The sequence below is a fragment of the Triturus cristatus genome, chromosome 12 (assembly GCF_964204655.1).
Source record: "Triturus cristatus chromosome 12, aTriCri1.1, whole genome shotgun sequence".
NCBI lineage: Eukaryota > Metazoa > Chordata > Amphibia > Caudata > Salamandridae > Triturus > Triturus cristatus.
The window spans coordinates 130,288,608-130,308,593 of NC_140595.1; the positions used below are offsets into that span (position 1 = coordinate 130,288,608).

General features: G+C 40.7%; 1 protein-coding gene across 3 annotated transcripts in view; it reads left to right on the plus strand.

Moving 5' to 3' along the window:
* Positions 1-19,986, plus strand: part of LOC146772876 (sodium/potassium-transporting ATPase subunit alpha-2) — a 348,828-nt gene that overhangs the window by 240,741 nt on the left and 88,101 nt on the right. For all 3 annotated transcript variants that reach the window (XM_085637734.1, XM_085637735.1, XM_085637736.1), the window contains exons 12-14: positions 1,832-2,021; positions 3,651-3,826; positions 14,330-14,466. In XM_085637734.1, coding sequence (XP_085493860.1) covers positions 1,832-2,021; positions 3,651-3,826; positions 14,330-14,466 — 503 coding nt within the window. The remainder of the gene's footprint in view (positions 1-1,831; positions 2,022-3,650; positions 3,827-14,329; positions 14,467-19,986) is intronic.

Consider the following 19,986-nt stretch of genomic DNA (forward strand, 5'->3'; position numbering starts at 1 on the left):
TGTCTCCCCAATACATCCCAGTCCAATCTACCCCATTATACTCCAATATACCCCACCTCCACCCTAATCCACCCAATATACCATGCTAATCTACCCAACTCCTGCACTCCAATCTACTGCAATCCACCTGACTCCATTCTACCCCGTTCCACTTTACGCCAATCTACCCCACTCCAGTCTACCCCCAATGTACTCTATCCCACTCTACCCCAGTCTACTCTACCCCTTCCCACCCTTCTCCATGCAACTAACGTTCAGCCATGCTGATGAGTAGCCACACTGCTGTATAACATGGCCAAAACACAATTGCATAGGCAAGACCTATTGGTTTTTGCCAGTGCTTGTTAAAGATGGGCCTGTTAAATCACTTGGGGTTAAAGCAGCCAGCTGAAACAGAAAAGGTGTTTATAAGGTATTAAAGTTGTTTATAGGGCAGACACTGGTAGTAATAAACAAGAAAAATCCACCCAAGGAAGATTGCAGTTAAATGTGTTTGTTCATAGGTCAAGCGAGTTTCCTACATTGGTGGGAAACACACCGTGTTTCTTAAATACCCCTCACACACCAAAAGGGCCCTTGGTGTCATGCTTCATCATAGGGGTCTTCGCATCCCTTTACGGGACGCGCCGTGCTACTACCAACTAAATACGTGGGAGCACTGATATTGTCTCTATGTGTGGTGTGAGAGGTGGTGAGAGGTAGGGTCAGGAGTGAATGGTAAGTGAATATTAAAAAATACCTAGCATCATAGGAGTAACATTTTTAATAAGCCTTGGTGCTGGTATTATTACAAAGGTGTGAGGTGGAGGTGTGTTGTGTTAATGTACCAGACCTCCTGCGTGTGTCAACATGTTTCGAACCGTGCTGCTTCTTCTTCAGGACGGGTACACAGATCACTACCCTACTCACATAAAAGGAGTGACAATGTCAATAATATACAAACTAAGTGTGGTCAGATCGCTAAAAAGATACAAAATGGGACACACTGGTCTCAAATATTATAGGTACTTCCTTAGTTTCAATTTGCTGTATAGAAGCCAATGGCATAATGAGCCTTAGAACGAAAGGGACCCTGTGCTATTAGCACTATATACCAAGGTACTGCCTCGCGTTGTCATCCCCCTCACGGCTCCGTCGGTATATACCTTGGTATATAGTGCTAATAGCACAGGGTGCTAATCCTGTTACCCAACCACTAATATTGCAATAGATGCAGTCAAATGGCTTGAAACAATTAGTTGAGTTTTCCGTGTTCAAAATACCGTTTTTTTAGTCACAGAGGATGTCTTCTAATGACTACATCAAGCAATCTGTTATGCCAGTGTTGACAATTCTTGAAGGGAATCAAGTCTCAACTACTGACAGACTAGACCAGTGAGATTTCTGAGAAGGATCAGGGCGAGAGAGAAAAAGAGAAAAGAGTTTTAGAGGTAAAAACCTTCCATGCAATTACTGACATGCAAACATTGATCCCGCCTTTCCCTCAACTCAGTGGGAAAGAAATCACCCATACCTACTTAATTGCAGAAATGTTGATAAGCTGTTAGGATTCTATGCACTTATCAAAATGGGCATAAACACTGGCATTTCTCATGGAGCATTTGTTGAAAATAGATTTTCCACAAAGTGGAATTCTGATTCTGGCACAATTAGCCAACCCCAGATCCCATCTGAAGCATAATTATATCTGAAGTCTCAACTTGATGAAAATTGACTCATAATTTGCCCACATTGTATCTGAGGAATTAGATAGCTGATTTACTTTCATTGTTGCAGTCATTGATTCTTTGATCCTAAACCTTGAACTTTTTGAAAATCGTTTTTTTTACAGCTGTCAGTTCATGAGCGGGAGGACAACAAAGAAGGGTACATTCTGGTGATGAAAGGGGCCCCAGAGCGGATCCTGGATCGATGCTCAACCATCCTGCTACACGGACAGGAAGTGCCGCTGGATGAAGAGTTGAAGGATGCATTCCAGAACGCATACTTTGAACTGGGGGGACTTGGAGAGAGAGTCTTGGGTGAGTCTGTGGGTCCAGAAGGCACTAAAATTGAGAAGACCAGTTGCTGATTTAAACCTTTTTCAATTATTTTGGCAGGGAATGGTAGACTAGATATGGGCCGATAATTGTTAGGGTCACTGGGGTCTAGGCTAGGTTTCTTCAGCAAGGTGAGACTAGATGCCTTTTTCCTAAGAGTTGGAAACTGCCCTACAGAGGTCAACTTATTACAAATTGTCGTGAGGTGGTAGGCAATGACTTCAGGGGCCAGTTGCATAATGGAGGCAGAGCAAGCATCAAGAGGTGAGCCTGACTTATTGATTTTAATCAGATCAATGACTTGTTCATTGGTCAGAGGGGTGAACTCCGAAAAAATGAGGATGGCATCCTTTTAGTGGCTTGGCCTATTTTCTTCAGCATCAAGGGTAGAAGATGAAGAGAATTTATTAAAGAAAATTATGAATTCATAAATAATAATTAATACATTTATTAAAGAGAATTGTGAATCGTTAGCATGTTACTGAATCGCAGTGTGTGTTTAATACTTATCAAAATTCTATTTTGTGGTTGCAAACGGGCCGATTCTGCGAAACAGTCTTTTTGCGACCACATAGAAGTTTGATACATCTGTCCCTTAGTACCTAATCTGTAACAATTGTTTTGCTTCTTGAATTACATCTAGATTGATATATGACACCCCAGTCCCTGCAATGATGGTAGCAGTAACAGTAACAACATTTTTATTATGTGTTGGCCCTCACCAAACACACACATGCACACCCCTAATGGGAAAAATAATCTACAGATGGTCATCATGTACTTTGACCTTGCGGGTATATGGTTGCTGCCACCTGAAATATTGCTGACAACAGACAAAAGTTTAAAAAAAAAATTGTGATGATAACTTCTGGATCCAACCACTACATGGTGGAATTATAAACAGTCTGTTATGGAATAATTTTTTAGTTCAAAACGATTTTCTTTCTTTAGCTCTTCACCAAATTGGCGCCTTCTCGGGGCACAATACTTCATCAGGATTTTGTTTTCTCACAAGGGCAGTGCCTGGTAAAACTTGAATTCTTAAAATGCAGAATATGCATGTTGTGAATGTTTATGTTTATGCATTCTCAAAGCTCTGTGAGTTGGAAGGTTAAAGGTGTTGCTGTTTAAATGCCAACCTTGCTAAAGATCTTCGTGGCCGCAGGATTGAATCTGATTCAGTATGTTCCATTTGATCCTTTCTCTCACCTCATGCAGTTACTATTGCATACAAAACTTTAGGGAGAAATATTTGATAAACCTAATTTACCTCCAGTCAATAAGTGGCACATAGATTTCTGCTGATGTAACATGCCTTGTAGTACTATATGTAGCACACACTCCTATGTATGTGGCATATGCATTTGTTTATGGTGTACTGGCAGTTCTAGTGTATTTCCGTCAATGGCATACACATTTCTGCATCTATCATATGCATTCTACTTATTGCATATATTGTGCTTTCTTCTGCTTGTACAATTACCTCATCTTCAACACCAGAACTGGTAGCATAGTTTTCCCAGTTGGTTTATGTCCTGTAAGTGCCTTGAATGTACACTTTCCTGTTCTTGTTAATAGTTGCGTTGATCATCTCCCTCTTGTGTTTTCTAGGTTTCAGCCACTACTTTCTGCCTCCAGAACAATTTCCTCGTGGGTTCAAGTTTGATACAGATGAACTCAACTTTCCCATTGTCGACCTCTGCTTTATTGGACTGATTTCCATGATAGACCCCCCTCGGGCTGCAGTGCCAGATGCTGTGGGAAAGTGCAGGAGTGCCGGGATCAAGGTGAGATGCTCCTGTGAACCATGAAGTTTAACTTATTGCCCAATTTCATTGGTTATAATATTTTACTTTGGTAGTTTTAGCCTTTTGTTCCGTGTTTCACTTCTTGCACTTTAACCTTATTGACTGGACAACACTGGAAGGGCAGAAAGACCACATCTATTTCACACTGTAATAGTGTGAGTGAAATTGACCAAATAACAGTATCCTTAAAGTAATAGTCAAAAGACAGGTTCAACACAGCCCAGACACACTGTTATGACCTGTGCCCTATCCAAGTCAAAAAGTAACACACTGATCAAACTGACCAAAACCCACATCAGTCCAAAAGTCCCTCATTATCCCACCTCTAAACAACTTCAAAATATCCACCATTCCAGGCCAGTCCTCCTATCTCCTCCACCAGTTGTATAGTGGAGTCTATCAAAGTAGTCTCACTATCAGAAATAAAATGCAGGTAATTGCAATGCCATAAACAACTACCAAAATTGAAAATCCTGCTTTTGCAGCGTGGAATTGCTTCTAGATTCACATGCTGCTATGGATGATGGTTGGGTCTGGAACTGCTGGATTTCACAACTGTTTTATACTCTTGATGGGCGCTGACATAGGGAGAACCTGGCTATGACATCAGCAGTGCACCTAAAAAGCCCCCATATCTGACCACCATCTGAGATACTTTTTATCTGCCATGGGGTTTGTAGCTGAGCCTAGGGTGCTTTTCCCATAAGTTGTTGAAAATTCATTGAGAGACCTTGAAAGAACACCAAAGTTGTTGAGATAGCAGTAGCAATGCTTGATTGAAGTTACTGTGATATCCCCGGGAGACTTTGACCTAGTGGGTGAATGACATTTTCTGAAGGGGGTTGCCTCAGATTTCCTGACACCATTTTGTAGTATGAGCATGATTTTCAAATTCCCATTGGAAATGTGTTCTCAATGACGAACATCCACCATGTATGTTCTGCCTTCCAAGGGGCTATACGTCCTAGGATTGCTTTACAGGTAAAATCCAAAATCTTAATTCACAGGGACAAGGTATTATTTGCAAATTTGCACAATGGAAGGCTTCAACATGGCAGGACCTTCTAAACTAGAGAGGCAGAAGAGAAATCTGCAACTTTGACTTCTGAGAGGTAGATGAGGTCAAGGCCATGGAAACTCCATGTGAGCAACAGGAATTCTGAGTCCTCGGGGAAATTGATCCACAGTTTGAAAGTTCAGTGTATAAGAAAGTGGACCTTAAGTGTACAATGTACAAACTAAAAAGCAATCAGAGGTGATGAGAGATACAGCATCCAAGCTGCAGACAAAAATGGCAATCGAAAACTTTAGGGAAAGAACTAGAACCACGCAAATACATGCCCTTGATGTCAAATAATATTCAGTCGAAGGAGCTCAAGACACTTTCCATCGGGCCCATATACAAGGCAGGTAGTGGCAAAAGCAGTTAGCTTGACTTCCAAGGACACGCAAGCTCGAAAGGGAGAGGAGAGGCAGGCAGTCTCGAAAGGAAGATTCCATCCGGGATAAAACATCTCTGACACCATTGACGTTGAGAGGAATAAAAGGACAATCAAGGCAGAAACTGATCATCAAAATGAAAAGACTTTTTTGAAGAATCCATGTCACAATACAAGGTTCTTAAGCCTCTGGGAGTCTAAATGCCAATGAAAGATGTAGCACTTTCAAACACTCACAAAACGCCACACAATGAGGTGAAGAATGACATCAGTATAGGGTATGAGGAGTGCCAAATTACAAATCTTGAAACAGAGGAGGTAGAATACAATGTACATGAGGATGAGGAGATACTATGCAGGACAATGAAGCAGACTTACCGCAGAAGCGGGTGGAAATGCATTTGTTGTATGGACCTTTGAGCTCACGCTTGAGCATTTGCACCCTGTGTGAGTGGAATCTCACAGGTGAGATTCCAAGGCATTGTTAGAAAGTGAACATTCCAGACCAATTTCACCTTATGAGATATCCATGTACTGAAGATGGCAGCCGATGCTTTTAAGGTTCATATGAGGTTCAGAGAGGACCCCTAATTCGTGTTATAGACACTGAGCCCTGTATACAGGAAAAAATAATGCTTACCCATCTCACCAGCATCCTCAGAAAGGCAATGGAAGTTTTCCAACAGGTCAGCAACCTTTATAGCATTGACTACTATGATAGAGAAGGAGTATAAGATAAATCAGTGTGTGATCTGTATGGGCAGTGTAGAGCAACTGGATTCCTAGTTCTATGCATTTTCTAGTTTTTTTCTCCAATGCTTGAGAATGTTGTTTGTTTCCTGCATTCAGTGTCTTAATGAGAAGCCATGTTTTGAAATATTTACACAAAAAATGCACCTCCTTAATGTGTCACAGAGAGACCTTGTTTGGTACCTCTATGGCATTGTAGCCCACTTCTGAAAGCTCTACTACCTGTAGGCCCTCTAACTGATTATTAACCGGAGTCACAGAGAAGACATATAATGACAGGTGAGCTATAATGCTATTAGAGCATTCCAACCATTCAGCAGAGATTGTTCTAAATTAAACAGGGGCAAACAGAAAAGCCAGAGCTTGAAGTGTTGCAGCAGAAGGTTTTTCCCATGCATTGTTGGCCATCTTCACACTCGTAGAAGGCTCCACATTCCAACGATCTATTTTGAAAGGTGAATGTCCATGTCATAACCCTCTTACCTTCTTTACTCACTAGTCAGGTGTTTACATTCGTTAGCCTCTCCTTGTGAGGCTTAGAGTTAATGCCAGGCAATGCTTTGGTAGAACAAACTTAACAATCAATCAATCAATTAATCAACCTTTATTGTTTAGATCTTAACAGAGGTCAACGAATCATCATTATCATCATTACAATTATAAGCAATCATTGAAACCCCATATCACACATGATGAAACTTGAGAAAAAGTTGACGTGAGAACTCTCCTCTTTGCAAGCTTTGAACATGGCAATAAAAAATATTGTTATTAAAATCTTAACTTCTGCTCATGCATATAGTGGAAGTGTGTCCCCTATATGCTAGCTTAGCTCATGCCCCGAAAAACCTCTTAAATGGAGGGTGTTTGTCTTGATTAATAAGAACAATCGACAAACCTTCTGATGGAAGAACAATTCAATCTCGGATCGCAATTTTTTAGCTCAATCAGAGTCCATATTTTGTTGTGGATTTACTTGAGTGTGAGTGTTGCGGTGGAAAGATACATCTTTACGCCAAACAGAGTAATCAATAAACAGGCTTTATTAGAAACATAACCTGGCATCAGTCCTCTCCAAGATGCCAGGCGCAACTGGCACTCTTGGAATTCCCTTCGCCCCACAATCTACAAAGGAACATTCAAAATAGAACACAAGCAAATGCATTTACATCATAACACACCCTCTTCAATACCTCCATGAATAAAAAGAAACTAAATGCAGAAGAGAAAAAAAACAAAAGAACAATAGACCAAAAGAACAGCAAATACATTGTGACATGAAATGAAGGTGGAGATGAACTCCAAAACTAAGATCGGACATAGTCCTCAAGATAAGTAGCTGGTCTCCCAACTCTTGATCCAAACGTTGGTCTTGAACCACCAACCCCACCAATGGAGACAATACTGGAACCACAACAAGTACCATTGATTTCCTCATCCCACATAAACATCATTCCATAACATCCCTCATCCTCTTTCCTCACAAGTTCTCCCACTCTCTGATACAACACTACATTCCTGAAATTCAACCTCTCACCATTTTCCAAAATCACAAACAATCTTCCCACCCTTGCAATTTGAAAAGGGCCTCTGAACTTAGAAAGTCCCCTTGCAATTCTCCCAGACTTTATTTTGACCCAATCACCTATGTCAAATTCGATTTTTGCTTCTTCTACCAGGCTTGAACCAATTTAGTACGTGACAAACGCCCTCGCATCTTTTGAAAAGGAATTTTCTCTGTAACATTGTGAGTGGTTGTGTGATACGCCCACACCATACTGGTCATCATTTTTCTTACATCACACTGGTTCGTGAGGGCCAGCTGTATGGTACCTGTCACCAATCTGTTGACCCTTTCCGCTGAACCATTTTCCTGGGGATTATATAATGAGGTGCAAAAATGTCTTATCCCACATTGTTTCAGAAAATTCATCATTTAATATGAGGTTAACTGTGTACCATTATCGGTTATCAACACCATGAGAACACCTTATTTCTCAATAATCCACTTGGAATATATATCAACAACAATCACTGCAAACCTCAACTCCCTAGACAATTCCACCATGGGACCACTGAACTCTAAACAGAACGTATGCAAAGGCCTTATAGGATCTTCAATGTGACCTCCTTTATTTTTGTACCCCACTCTCAACCTTTTCTTGCTCTCCTTACATATACAACACTCGACCCACCTTTTGAGTTGATTGTCAATACCAGGCCTCCAACATTCACCCTTAAGTCTCTTACGAGTCAAACATTGTCCCAAATGGCCCTCATGTGCCAAGTCAAACAACCTACGCCTCAAACCTACGGAAGGAACAAAACGATCTCCCCTCATAATGACATTTTGACCACACACCAACAAATCATCAAAGACTTTGAAGTGCGGCTTCACTGACTGTGACAGAGTACTCTCTCTTGCTGCACCACGCTGAATCAAATTACAAACCTCTTTGAGAGCTTTGCACAGATGACACCGCATCCTCTGACTTAAAACTCTTCACTGCAGCACCATCCACAGTTTCCCAGGCCAGTGGTAATCTAGATAGACAATCTGCCTGTACATTCATTCCTCCATCACTGTACAAATTCCACTGTATAAGAATATTCCTGGAGTCCGGCTGCTAACCTGGCAAACCTAGCTGACCCCTTACCTGCTCCTCTAGATGACAAGATTTTAATCAGAGGTTTGTGATCAGTACGCATGATAAAAGACAAACCCCATAAATACATCGAAAATACTCAACAACCCAAGCAGCAGCCAGTGCCTCCCGTTCTATGACTGAGTAGTTACTTTCTGCCAACACGACGGTGCCTGAAGCAAGTGTAACAATCTTCTCTTTCCTCCCATGCAACTGATACAGCACTATACCCCACTCCTGTCACACTCGCATCCACCGTGAGCACTGTTTTCAACTTGTTAAACAAGGCCAAGATTCCCGCATTGCAAATTTCTGTTTTGAAGTTGTCAAAATACACATTCTGTTCCTCTCCCATCACAAACTTCTCCGCTTCAGGCAGAGTTTTCCTCGAATTCTCTGTCTTATCTACAAAACTGTCCACAAATTCGGCATAGTAATCTATGAGTCCTAAAAACGATCTTAATTGATCCTTCCCAGTCAGAGCAGGGCCATTCCTATTACGTCCAATAGGGATCGCTTGGGTTTGACCCCACCATTTGATATGGTATACCCTAGATACTCTATCTGTTCACTCAAGAATGAGCACTTTTCTCTAGGGTCAATCCAAAATCCAACCAACTTTTTCAACACCATCCTCAAGGTTATGTTATGTTGCTCCTCTTTTTCACCCATAACCAATATTTCATCCTGAAAATAGATGATATTTTCCACTCCCTCAAAGATTTTTGTTATCATTCATTGGAACACACTTGCAGCCGTCACTAAGCCGAATGGCATGCAAGGGAATTGGAAAGTACCCTCCATTGTAATAAAAGCTGTCAAGGCTTTAGAAACATCATGTAATCTGATCTGTTAGTAAGCACTTCTCAAATCCAATTTTGAGAAGTACTTACCATCCTTCCCGATAGATAAGAGTTAGTTGATATTTGGGAAGGGAAAAATATCAGTCAAAATTCCCTGGTTAAGGGATCTAAGATCTACATAGAATCTCAAGCGGCCATCAGATTTTAGGGGATAACCACTGTAGATATCCATTGCGAAACCTCTACTAGTGCCAAAATGCCTTCTTTAAGTGCGTCACACAACAATTCTTTGACACTGATTGATTATTATATTGAGATCAAACTGATGCATCCATCCTCAAATTGGAGTACCCTCCACCAAAACAAACACTTTGTCTTTCGTGCATTGCGTTCCATAGTGTATATTTTCCTCCATATAGCCCACAATATCAATGGGTTCCCCCTGATTTACTCCAAGATTGATGTCCCTAGGAAACAATTTCACATCAACCCCCTGCGCCCTGAACAACTTATTATGAATGATGGTATACATTGATCCCGAATCAACCATATGTTCTACCTCCCTCTCACACACTCTAAACTGAGCTATAGATTTTGACATTATCCTCTTATCACATGAACAAATGCATAAATTCTCTCTCTCGGTCCTATCATCTACAACTAGAACTATGTCACCATAATTGATATCACTTGCTTCCTCTACAACTCTCACTCTTGATTTATTTTCCTTGCCCCATGTGTTGGTTCCTTTACGTATGCATGCATAATGACCTCTGCGGCCACATCTCCTGCATGCATCATTGACAGCAAAACCCATTTTTTTGAGTGAGGTATGATATATACTGCCACGCCGAGTGCATTCTTTTACTTTGCCTTTAACAGTGGGCACTGTTACCCCCTCCCTCCTTACTTTTCACAACACAAACATCCCCTTCACTGTTTTGATTTTCGTCTTGTAATGGAAACATCACCCTTTTTTTTAATTTAGCTCTTTCATGCATCTTTGAGATTCCTTAATAACTTTCGCAATTTCAATCGCCTTCTTAAGGGACGGATCTTTTGCTGCCCATAGCCTCTCCTGGATTTTCTTGCCTTTACATTGAACAATGAGCTGGTCACGAACCAACTCATCTGTCATAACACCAAAGCGACACTTGATAGAAAGCCCTCTGAGCATTGCTACAAATTCATACATAGATTCATGTTCTGCCTGAGGCTGTGTCTAAAATGTAACTAAATTGAGTTATTTTGCAAACATAGTTTCAAACTTTTCAATTGCCTCCTTATGCACATCAGCAATGGACTGACCATTGGGACCCAAAGCTACAGGCAAATACTTCAAAACCCTTTGACCCTCATTACCCAATACACTCAACAATAATGTCTTCCTTGCCAGCGAGAAACCCTGGCCATCCAACACTGTAATATATTTCTCCAACATTTCCACCCAATCCTACCAAAGTATTTCCGGAAGCACCAGTTGAGATAAAAAAAATGTTGGAGTTATAATGTTACTTTCAGCAGCCATCCCCACTTTATGCTCACATCCAAGTACTAGAACAGAATTTGAACAAGAAATTCCTTCAAACGTGGTGAAGGCCGAGAAATAATGGATCCCACAATGCAGTAACCAACCCCCCAAAGGCACAGCTATGTAGCATAAGTACAAAAGTATTCCCAATAAAATTTCAGGGTGTGCAGATCACCGCTTACTTGGCAGCACAATATTTTAAACTTGAGCTCTTGAAGTACTTCAGGTGTGCATATCATCGTTAATAGTGCCTTCACGACTCTCCAAATCTTGTCCGCGGCCGACAACAGCTTCCTCCTGTGATGTAACTCCCTGTGTGCGCTGTTGAAAAGGTATGCTAATCACTGTAAATAGTGCCTACACAGCGCTAAAATCTTTATCAGTGGCCTCAATAGCTCCCCCCTCATGTGACATATATGCGTCAAACTGTCGGTGTTTCTCCAATTTCACCAAATAAATATCCTGCCTGGCATAAAATGGCATCACGCAACCTGAGATGGGCAGCGTTTCAGTGATAGCCCGCCGTGTGCACTAGGATGCACTTCTTCTGTGGCGCTATACACATATTCAGTGACGCACTTCTCTCCTCACTTCGTGCATCTTGGATTCTCCCTTGCACCCGCAGACGATGTCTTCTGCTCATGTGAAAGTACTTGAGAGGCCGCCTCAACAGTGAGCACTTTGAATATGCACTGTACCTTAACCTTTCTCAAAGTACACGCTGAGGGTCGTCCGTACTCGTTTCCCCAATAGTGAAGGTCTGTGGGGATAATTATCATGAACCCGTCTCCCCGGCAGTAGCTGCCCCATTGCTACATCTCTCTAGCTCTTCGCAGTAGCAGTCCAAACAGCAGCAGGACCACCCAGGTTTTGTCTTCCTCCACTTGCCCTAACTCCAAGTCATTGCCAAAATGTTGGGGTTGAAAGATACACTGATGAACCAGACAGAGTAATTCCTAAACAGGCTTCATTTGTGACACAACCTGGCATCAGTCCTCTCCAAGATGCCATGCACAAATGACACTCTTGGAATTTCCTTCGCCTTACAATCTGCATAGGAACATCCAAATTAGAACACTTTTCATCAAGTTTCATACTAACCTGGGAACTAATGTTTTCAGATTTGATAGTAATTGACTTCAAAACCAGCCCATGAAGGCAGCCTGAGAGCCTAAAAAGTTGCAAGGCATGAGAGAATGTTTTTTGTTGAAGGACCTATAGGACCCCTTCCACTCAAAAAGGTCAATATGCAGCAGACCTCTCAGAGAGCCCTCCGGAAAGTGGTAAGTAAGTTAACATTAATCAAAGGATTTGGGATCTGGTACTGGATTAGAAAGTTAGTTTGGAAGATGCTATTGTAAGGCTTTGTCTATAACTTGGTAGTAGGCTGATTGGGGTCCTGAAACCTGGAAAGACTTGTAGTTGTGTGTGTTAGTCGTTTTGGAAGGGATGTAAATGTTAATGCATTTATTGAGATTGGTAAAGTAAACTATGCAACAACAACAGCACACAATAATAGCAGAAAATAAACTTTACAACAACAAAAGAACACAACAATAGCAAAAATATAATTTAAAACACAATACAACAAAACAAGGGAGAACAAACAAAAGGAACTTGGCAATACAAACAACCACAGCAGAACAGAACATCATACAACATAACAGCACAATGACAATGTACCGAGTGTCCCATGCAATAAAAGCACAATGCACCACCAGCATAAGTCTATAAAACACAGCAGAACACTACAAAACAAAACTACAACAACATAAACCAATCATACTTCAGTAGACTAAAAAGAGTACACAGTATCAAAATAGAACATAACCACATAATCACAAGACTACAAAAAAGAAAAAAAACACAATGCAACACAACACAAGAATAAAACAACATACCACAACAGTAATGCACAAGGACTTGCACAACAATGTGATACAATAACAACACCAAACTTGACATGGCACAAATACAACACAAAAAAGCAGCAGATAATCAGCCCACCACAATAGCAAAATAAAACACAGCATAACCATAGCACACTACATCAGCACAAAAACCAAAATACAGCATAATTACAACACAAAAACACTCCCAAAGGTAAACACATCAAAGGGGTCAAAAGTGAACAACACACAAAAACCCAGTTGCATTGTGTTTTGTAATACATTCTCTAGTGTTGGTTGGCTCTGGTGTTTTGTTGTATAGTACCATCATGTTGTGCTGTTGGTATTTTGTTCTCTCATCATATGTGTTTTTAGATGCGTATTGTTGTTCTGGTGTTATATTTATGTTCTCTATTGTTGAGTTGTGGTTTGGTTTTTGTATTGTTTGGTTGTGGTGATTGTTTTATTGGGTTGCGTTTTTTGGTGCTGTGGGGGTGTTTTGTTGTTATTTGTTTGGGTTACACATTGTGCTGTATTTTTCTGTTTAATTCTGTTTTGTTGTTCTTTTATTGCGTTGTTGAACTCGTGATGTTGTGTTGTGGGTTTGTTATGTTTTTGTATTGTCTGGTGTTGCCACTGTATTACTTTGATGTTGTGTTGTTGTTGTAATGTGTTGTTATTACACCTCATCTACTGTCTGAAAACTGGAAAATGGGCAGCTAACCCATTTTAATTGTACAGATGACAACATTGATCAAAATATATATTGTCACCAGGCTGTATATTGTAGTTTTAAAGACTAATAGCCAGTGAAAGAAGGAATCACCAGCTTTTTTGAACAATTACTTATTGGAGTTTGACGAGTAGGTTGCTTACATAATGATGTATTGGTTGGAGCACTGTAGTTACATTTTAAAATGGGGAATCTTTAGCCTTTTAAGTAATGTTTTTTTACTTTTGGTGATTTAGATATTTATGGTATGACAAAGTAATGTAGACTCGTGTATGGTTACTCGCTTGCCCTTTCTCAGTCAATAATGTAGTTCACTCACAAGCGAGGCCAAAGATTGAATGAGCATGAAATACCTTTTCACTCCATTGAGCTAGTATGGTCCACAGTTGTCTATAGAGTAGGAAGCTCACATATCTATTGCATATTCATATTTAGTGCTTTCAAACCAACACATAGCAAATGTACTATACTCTCATTCCAAAATGAAGAACCTAGTGGTTATTCAATTCTTAGTGTGCTCTGAGTAAAAACATTCAGGCAAACTGTATACTTTTTACTAAACAGTCAACTCTAATGAGGGACTGACTATACCTGGTGAATACCTATAATGCATCACTGAAGAATAATAGTTTAACTGCCTTTAGATGTTCGAACAGGATATAGTTGTATTAATATTCTATTTTATTTATGTGTAGGTAATCATGGTAACTGGTGATCACCCAATCACAGCCAAAGCTATTGCCAAGGGTGTGGGCATTATTTCCGAAGGGAATGAAACTGTGGAAGACATTGCTGCTCGTTTAAACATTCCTGTCAACCAGGTTAATCCCAGGTATGGACATTTTATACTCAGTCTTGACTTTTTTCTTTGAGTTGCCTTGGCCCATATCCTCTTTCTCTTCTAGAGGGAAAACAGGGAACATAGAAAATGTGATTTGTGACCTAATGCCTTGAGACCACAGCCGGACTAGAAACCAAATCCGGCCCTGGCAAACAGCTCAGCCCGCCCCCTCGGTGGGGGTGCAAGTTGGAAGCACCACTCCCACCAATGCAACGTTTGTTACAGGGGTCCGATATTGCAAAACTGGCCCTCAGTAATAAAAACAGCCCGCCAGGGTCTAAAACGAGCCCCCACCCTGGCGGCCAACTGGGGAAACACCCTGTGCCCGCTACGGCCAGTCCGGCCCTGCGTGAGACTTTAATTAACACATGCAGCATTTTTAAAAGCTGTTCATCAAAGTTCATGCTCTCTCGAATATACTTGTCTCCAAACAAGTTACATCTCTGGTTGCACTTCTAATTGCTTTTCAAGCACAATTATTCTTTCCAAGACAACTGTAATCAATTGATATTTTTGGATCCTGGAAATAGTATTAAGATTATGTGATATCATTCATGTGTCACAACTACTGACAATATAGGAGGAAAAAATAGCTAGGACAAATATACAAAGAGTTTAAAGAATAACATAATTTACCCGTTAATGCTCTGATTTTCTGCAGACAAATGAAATAGTTGAAGGTGCTCATTAACTTTCCTCTTTAAAAGCTGTTTAAACGTCATACAGATTACTTTCATGCAAAATTAGTCACCCAAACCTTGTTAGTCTAGACTCCTGCTGAGTTCGTTTAGTAAAGACACTAAGGGAAATTATTCAGCTGTACAAATGACACAAAATTAGAATCCCGGCTGCCCGTGGACTCTGAATTAATTGGTAAACAGTTGTAGTGGCAGTGTGTCAAGAACACAACAATAAAACTGTGATAATTGGAAGCAGTACTGCAAAATAACTGTCCTATCATTTGGAGAATATAGAACCAATGCTGTCTGAGAGATCCAAATCTGGTGTATGTACTGTGAAACAACAGCTCACTTCCTCCCCCTAATGCGTGAGGACCCACAAAAGACCTTGGGCGACATGTACGAAGCCTTTTCAGAAACAGCCTGCAAAATTGCTTTTACATATGGACAAAACACAAATTACAATTCGGTAACATGTTACCGAATCAAAATTTGCGTTTACGATTCAGTATTTGGAAAGTGGTGTTTAGGGCATCATTCCAGATGACGAATCTGAATGGGATGTATGAATGTTTCGCGACCAAATTACAGTCGCAAAACATTCATATTTTACTGACTACTTGTAGGGGAAGGAAACCCATTCGCAAATGAGAATTGGTCCCCAACTGAAAGGTTTAATTTTTTCTTTTTGAACATATCCCGTTTTCCTTAGAGGAAAAAGGGCTGCATTTAAAAAAATGTATTGCTTTATTAAAAAGCAATCACAGACAAGGTGGTCCGCTGACCTCAGCGGGTCACCATCCCTGTGATAACTGCGATTCCTAATGAGTTGGAAATTATGACCTACCTTATTAATATGCATGAGGTAGGTCTACTTGCAGCCCACTGGGAATCACTAATGAAACTCAAAGGAGTTTCATACATTACGAATACCAATTTCCTAATTGCGATTTGGAGAGAATCGCAATTAGGAAATCGGTATTCCAAATGTTAGTACATCCGACCCTTACTGTTTACAGAGCTGCAGAGTATCTTAGACAGTGCTGGCTGATTAAAGCACATTAAACTTTAGCACCACTTACATGGTCTAATCTGTACAGTGCATACAGTAAATCAATACATTTCTCTCTCTCTCTCTCTCTCTTTCTCTCTCTCTCATATATATATCTCCACCAAAAGTTGCCCAAATGCAAGGACGCCTCCAAACAGCCGCATGATTAACAAAGCTTTTAATTTTTCAAACCGGCATTCAAATTCCATATTTCATAAGTCTCTTACGCGTTTCAGAGCACGCTGGCTCCTTCTTCAGAGAAAGGCATCGGATACAACTGCAGTATTTCAAAAGCACCATTAACTGCATGCACACATTTTAAACATTCCCAGTGCACCTTGCAGGTGCGTTTCCAGTCCAAAGCATGCTGGTGCCTGTAGTTTGATAATTCATAGCCCCAGTGGGTTCAGTTCAATTCCGTGCCATTTATTCAACTTAATACGGCCCCAGTGGGCTGCGGATTAAGATCGCCGGTCTCTTACTCCAAAACACAGCTGTTCCTAAAGCTCCGAAATCTTCGAAACCTCTTCGGCCCCCAATTATCTCAAAGGGTGTGACGCCCTTCACGGCCAGGCTGCCGAGTCATAAATCCACCAAAAGTTGCCCAAATGCAAGGACGCCTCCAAACAGCCGCATGCTTAACAACGCTTTTAATTTTTCAAACTGGCAATCAAATTCCATATTTCATAAGTCTCTTACGCGTTTCAGAGCACGCTGGCTCCTTCTTCAGAGAAAGGCATCGGATACAACTGCAGTATTTCAAAAGCACCATTATTTTTTTATTTTTTTATTTTATTTATAAACTTTTATATAGCGTGAACATGATCCACGGGGGTATCAGAACGCTTTACAGTACACTGTTATCACACACTTTTTTTTTTTTCATACGATCGGAAATCGCATACAATACAAAAGAGGTAGACATTGGTGTTTAGATACAATCAGTGGCAAAAGACATCAGAAAGTTAAAGTTTTAGGATGTTAATTTGTTCATTAGAAACATTTTCGCTTCTTTTTTGAAGGCGGCAAAGGAAGAGATTCTGTGTACATCTGGGGGAAGGGTGTTCCAAATCCTCGGTGCGATACCTGAGAAAGCTCTGCAACCAGTTCTCTTTTTGTGGAAGGATTGGGGTTTTAGTAGTAGTGAGCTCGAGCTTCGCGAATGTCTGCATCCGCCCGACCATTCCAGCTTTTGTGCTAAATAGCTGGGGGTGTTGGTATGTAGGGCTTTATGTGTCATGCAGGCGATCTTTAGTTGTATTCTCGCCTCGTAGGGCAGCCAGTTCAGAGCCTTCAAGGCCGGGGTGATGTGGTTATTTCTTTTTATTCCGGTGATCAGCCTGGCCGCAGCGTTAAGTGATGCCCTGAGCGGTGCTAGCTTACATTTAGGAAGACTGCATAGAGTGGTGCTTCCATAGTCCGGTCTCAGTAGTACTAGTGCTTGTACCGCCATTTTTAGATCATCCTGTGGGAGGAAGGGTTTAAGATTCCTTAGGATACTCAACTGATAATTGGCTCCCTTGGTGGCATTTTAGATTTGCGCCTGCATATATGAATGTTTATCCAGGGTGACTCCCAGGGATTTTGCAGAGTCAATGATGTGTGGGGCACAATTGAAGGAAGTTAGATGCTTCAGCCATAAGTCTCTCTTCGGTGTGTGATTGGGAGGGGAGATGAGGAGGAATTCAGATTTCTTGGCATTGATGAGGTGGTTGCCATTGAGCCAGCTTTGGGTATTATGAAGAATGGCGTTGAGGGAGATGAAGTCATCTGGTGAGGAGACTTTCATATATAGTTGTGTGTCATCCACGTATAGGTGATATAGAATGTTTTCAGAATTCAGAGCATTGGCGAGGGGTTCCATTAGTAGATTAAAAAGGATTGGTGATAGTGCTGATCCCTGTGGAACTCCTAGGGTGACCATGGATGGTTGGGATAATGATTGCTTCATCTTGATTCTTTGGGTTCTGTTGCTTAGGAAGGAGGTGAAGCATTGTAACACTGGACCGGTTAGGCCCATCCTTCGTTCAAGTAGGGACAGTAGATTGCCGTGTTTAACCGTGTTGAAAGCGGACGATAGGTCCAGGAGTATCAATAGGCACGATTCATTATGATCTAACATTCCTAAAATGTCATCCATTATGTGGGTGAGTGCTGATTCGGTACTGTGGCCTTGACGGAAGCCGGATTGGTGTTTGTTTAGCAGGTTGAAGTTCTCAATGTGGTTGCAGAGTTGAATTTGTACACATTTTTCCAATTGTTTCGCCAGAGTGGGGATGTTGGATATAGGGCGATAGTTGTTGAGGTCTGTGGAGTGGGAGTTGGCTTTCTTTCTTATAGGTGTGACCTGCCCTATTTTAGGGCAGTCAGGTATGGAGCCTTGCCTCAGAGAGGAGTTAACAATTTTTGGCCATAGGGGCAGAATAGAGGTCTTTATCATTTTGAATATGGCTGGGGGTAGGGGATCGGAGAAATGATTGGCAGGGTTGATCGCTAGCAGGGTGCTATAGATTTCGTGTTCCGGGATGGGTGAGAAGGAGTGCCAGTTGGCATTGTGTTTTGGAGCTTCGATTGGAAAGTTAATAAGGTCCTTGATCTGTGTATGAAGCAAATGCTCATGGTCAGTTGTTTGTTGGGGTTCTTTCTTGGATTGAATGTCATTTTCAATGGTTCTAGTCTTTTGTAGGAAGAATTTGGCAAGCTCGTCGCAGTCAGGGGTAGCCGGGTTGTAACAACAAAGCAACCAACAGCCAACCAAGGTCAAGCACTTAAGTTCCATTAGTTATACATATTCGGAGCGAGTGCAGCGTCTTCCAGCATCTGCTGTTGAAAGATGCTATTTAAACATGACGATTTATAAGGAAAAAAGAGGGAAGGTGCACTCTATCAATGGTCGTAGACAACAAACACTTGTATTTCAGAAAGTCTTTTTTCTTTTTTCTTTTTATTTGAAGATGCTTGATATAGGAACGGCACACTGCCAACGCGTTTCGTTCCCTTGTGCCTTGGGAACTTCGTCAGGGCTGTAATGATCATAAAACCACACATAAATACACAATACAAAGACAATAATACAACACAATACATATTGAATGAAAAATATATATACATACAAAAAGCAAGACATGTACATTAAAAGAAAAAGTCACAAATGATCAAACCAAATCATCAATAAGACAAAGATAATAACAAATACATATATAAAAGACCCATAATCAATACGAACAACATCAAGTAGACTAATGAAATTGACAAACAAGACAAAGTATTATTGCGGTAAAAATATAAATATATATATAAAATACCACATATAAATACAAACACAATTATATCCCTTTTCATGATAAACATGTAGCATTGCAGCCATAATATAAAATATCTTAAAAAAACAGAAAGCATTTCCTTTTGAGAAAATAGAAACCAGGGTGAAAAAGAGATGAAAGAAAAGTGACCAAGAAACAACAGGAGAAAGAAAAAGAGAAAGTCATATAATTGTGTTTGTATTTATATGTGGTATTTTATATATATATTTATATTTTTACCGCAATAATACTTTGTCTTGTTTGTCAATTTGATTAGTCTACTTGATGTTGTTCGTATTGATTTTGGGTCTTTGTAAGGTTTTCCCTAATTATGGATCTGTAATTGTGAGTGGGTTCTCTGTAGGGGTTGGGTCGAATGGATTGGATAGTGCAACCTAAAGACTTGCTGCTGTCATTATGGCTGTTGTACGATATGAGAAAGTAATGGAAGTCATTGTCAGATAGGCCATCCATAGCC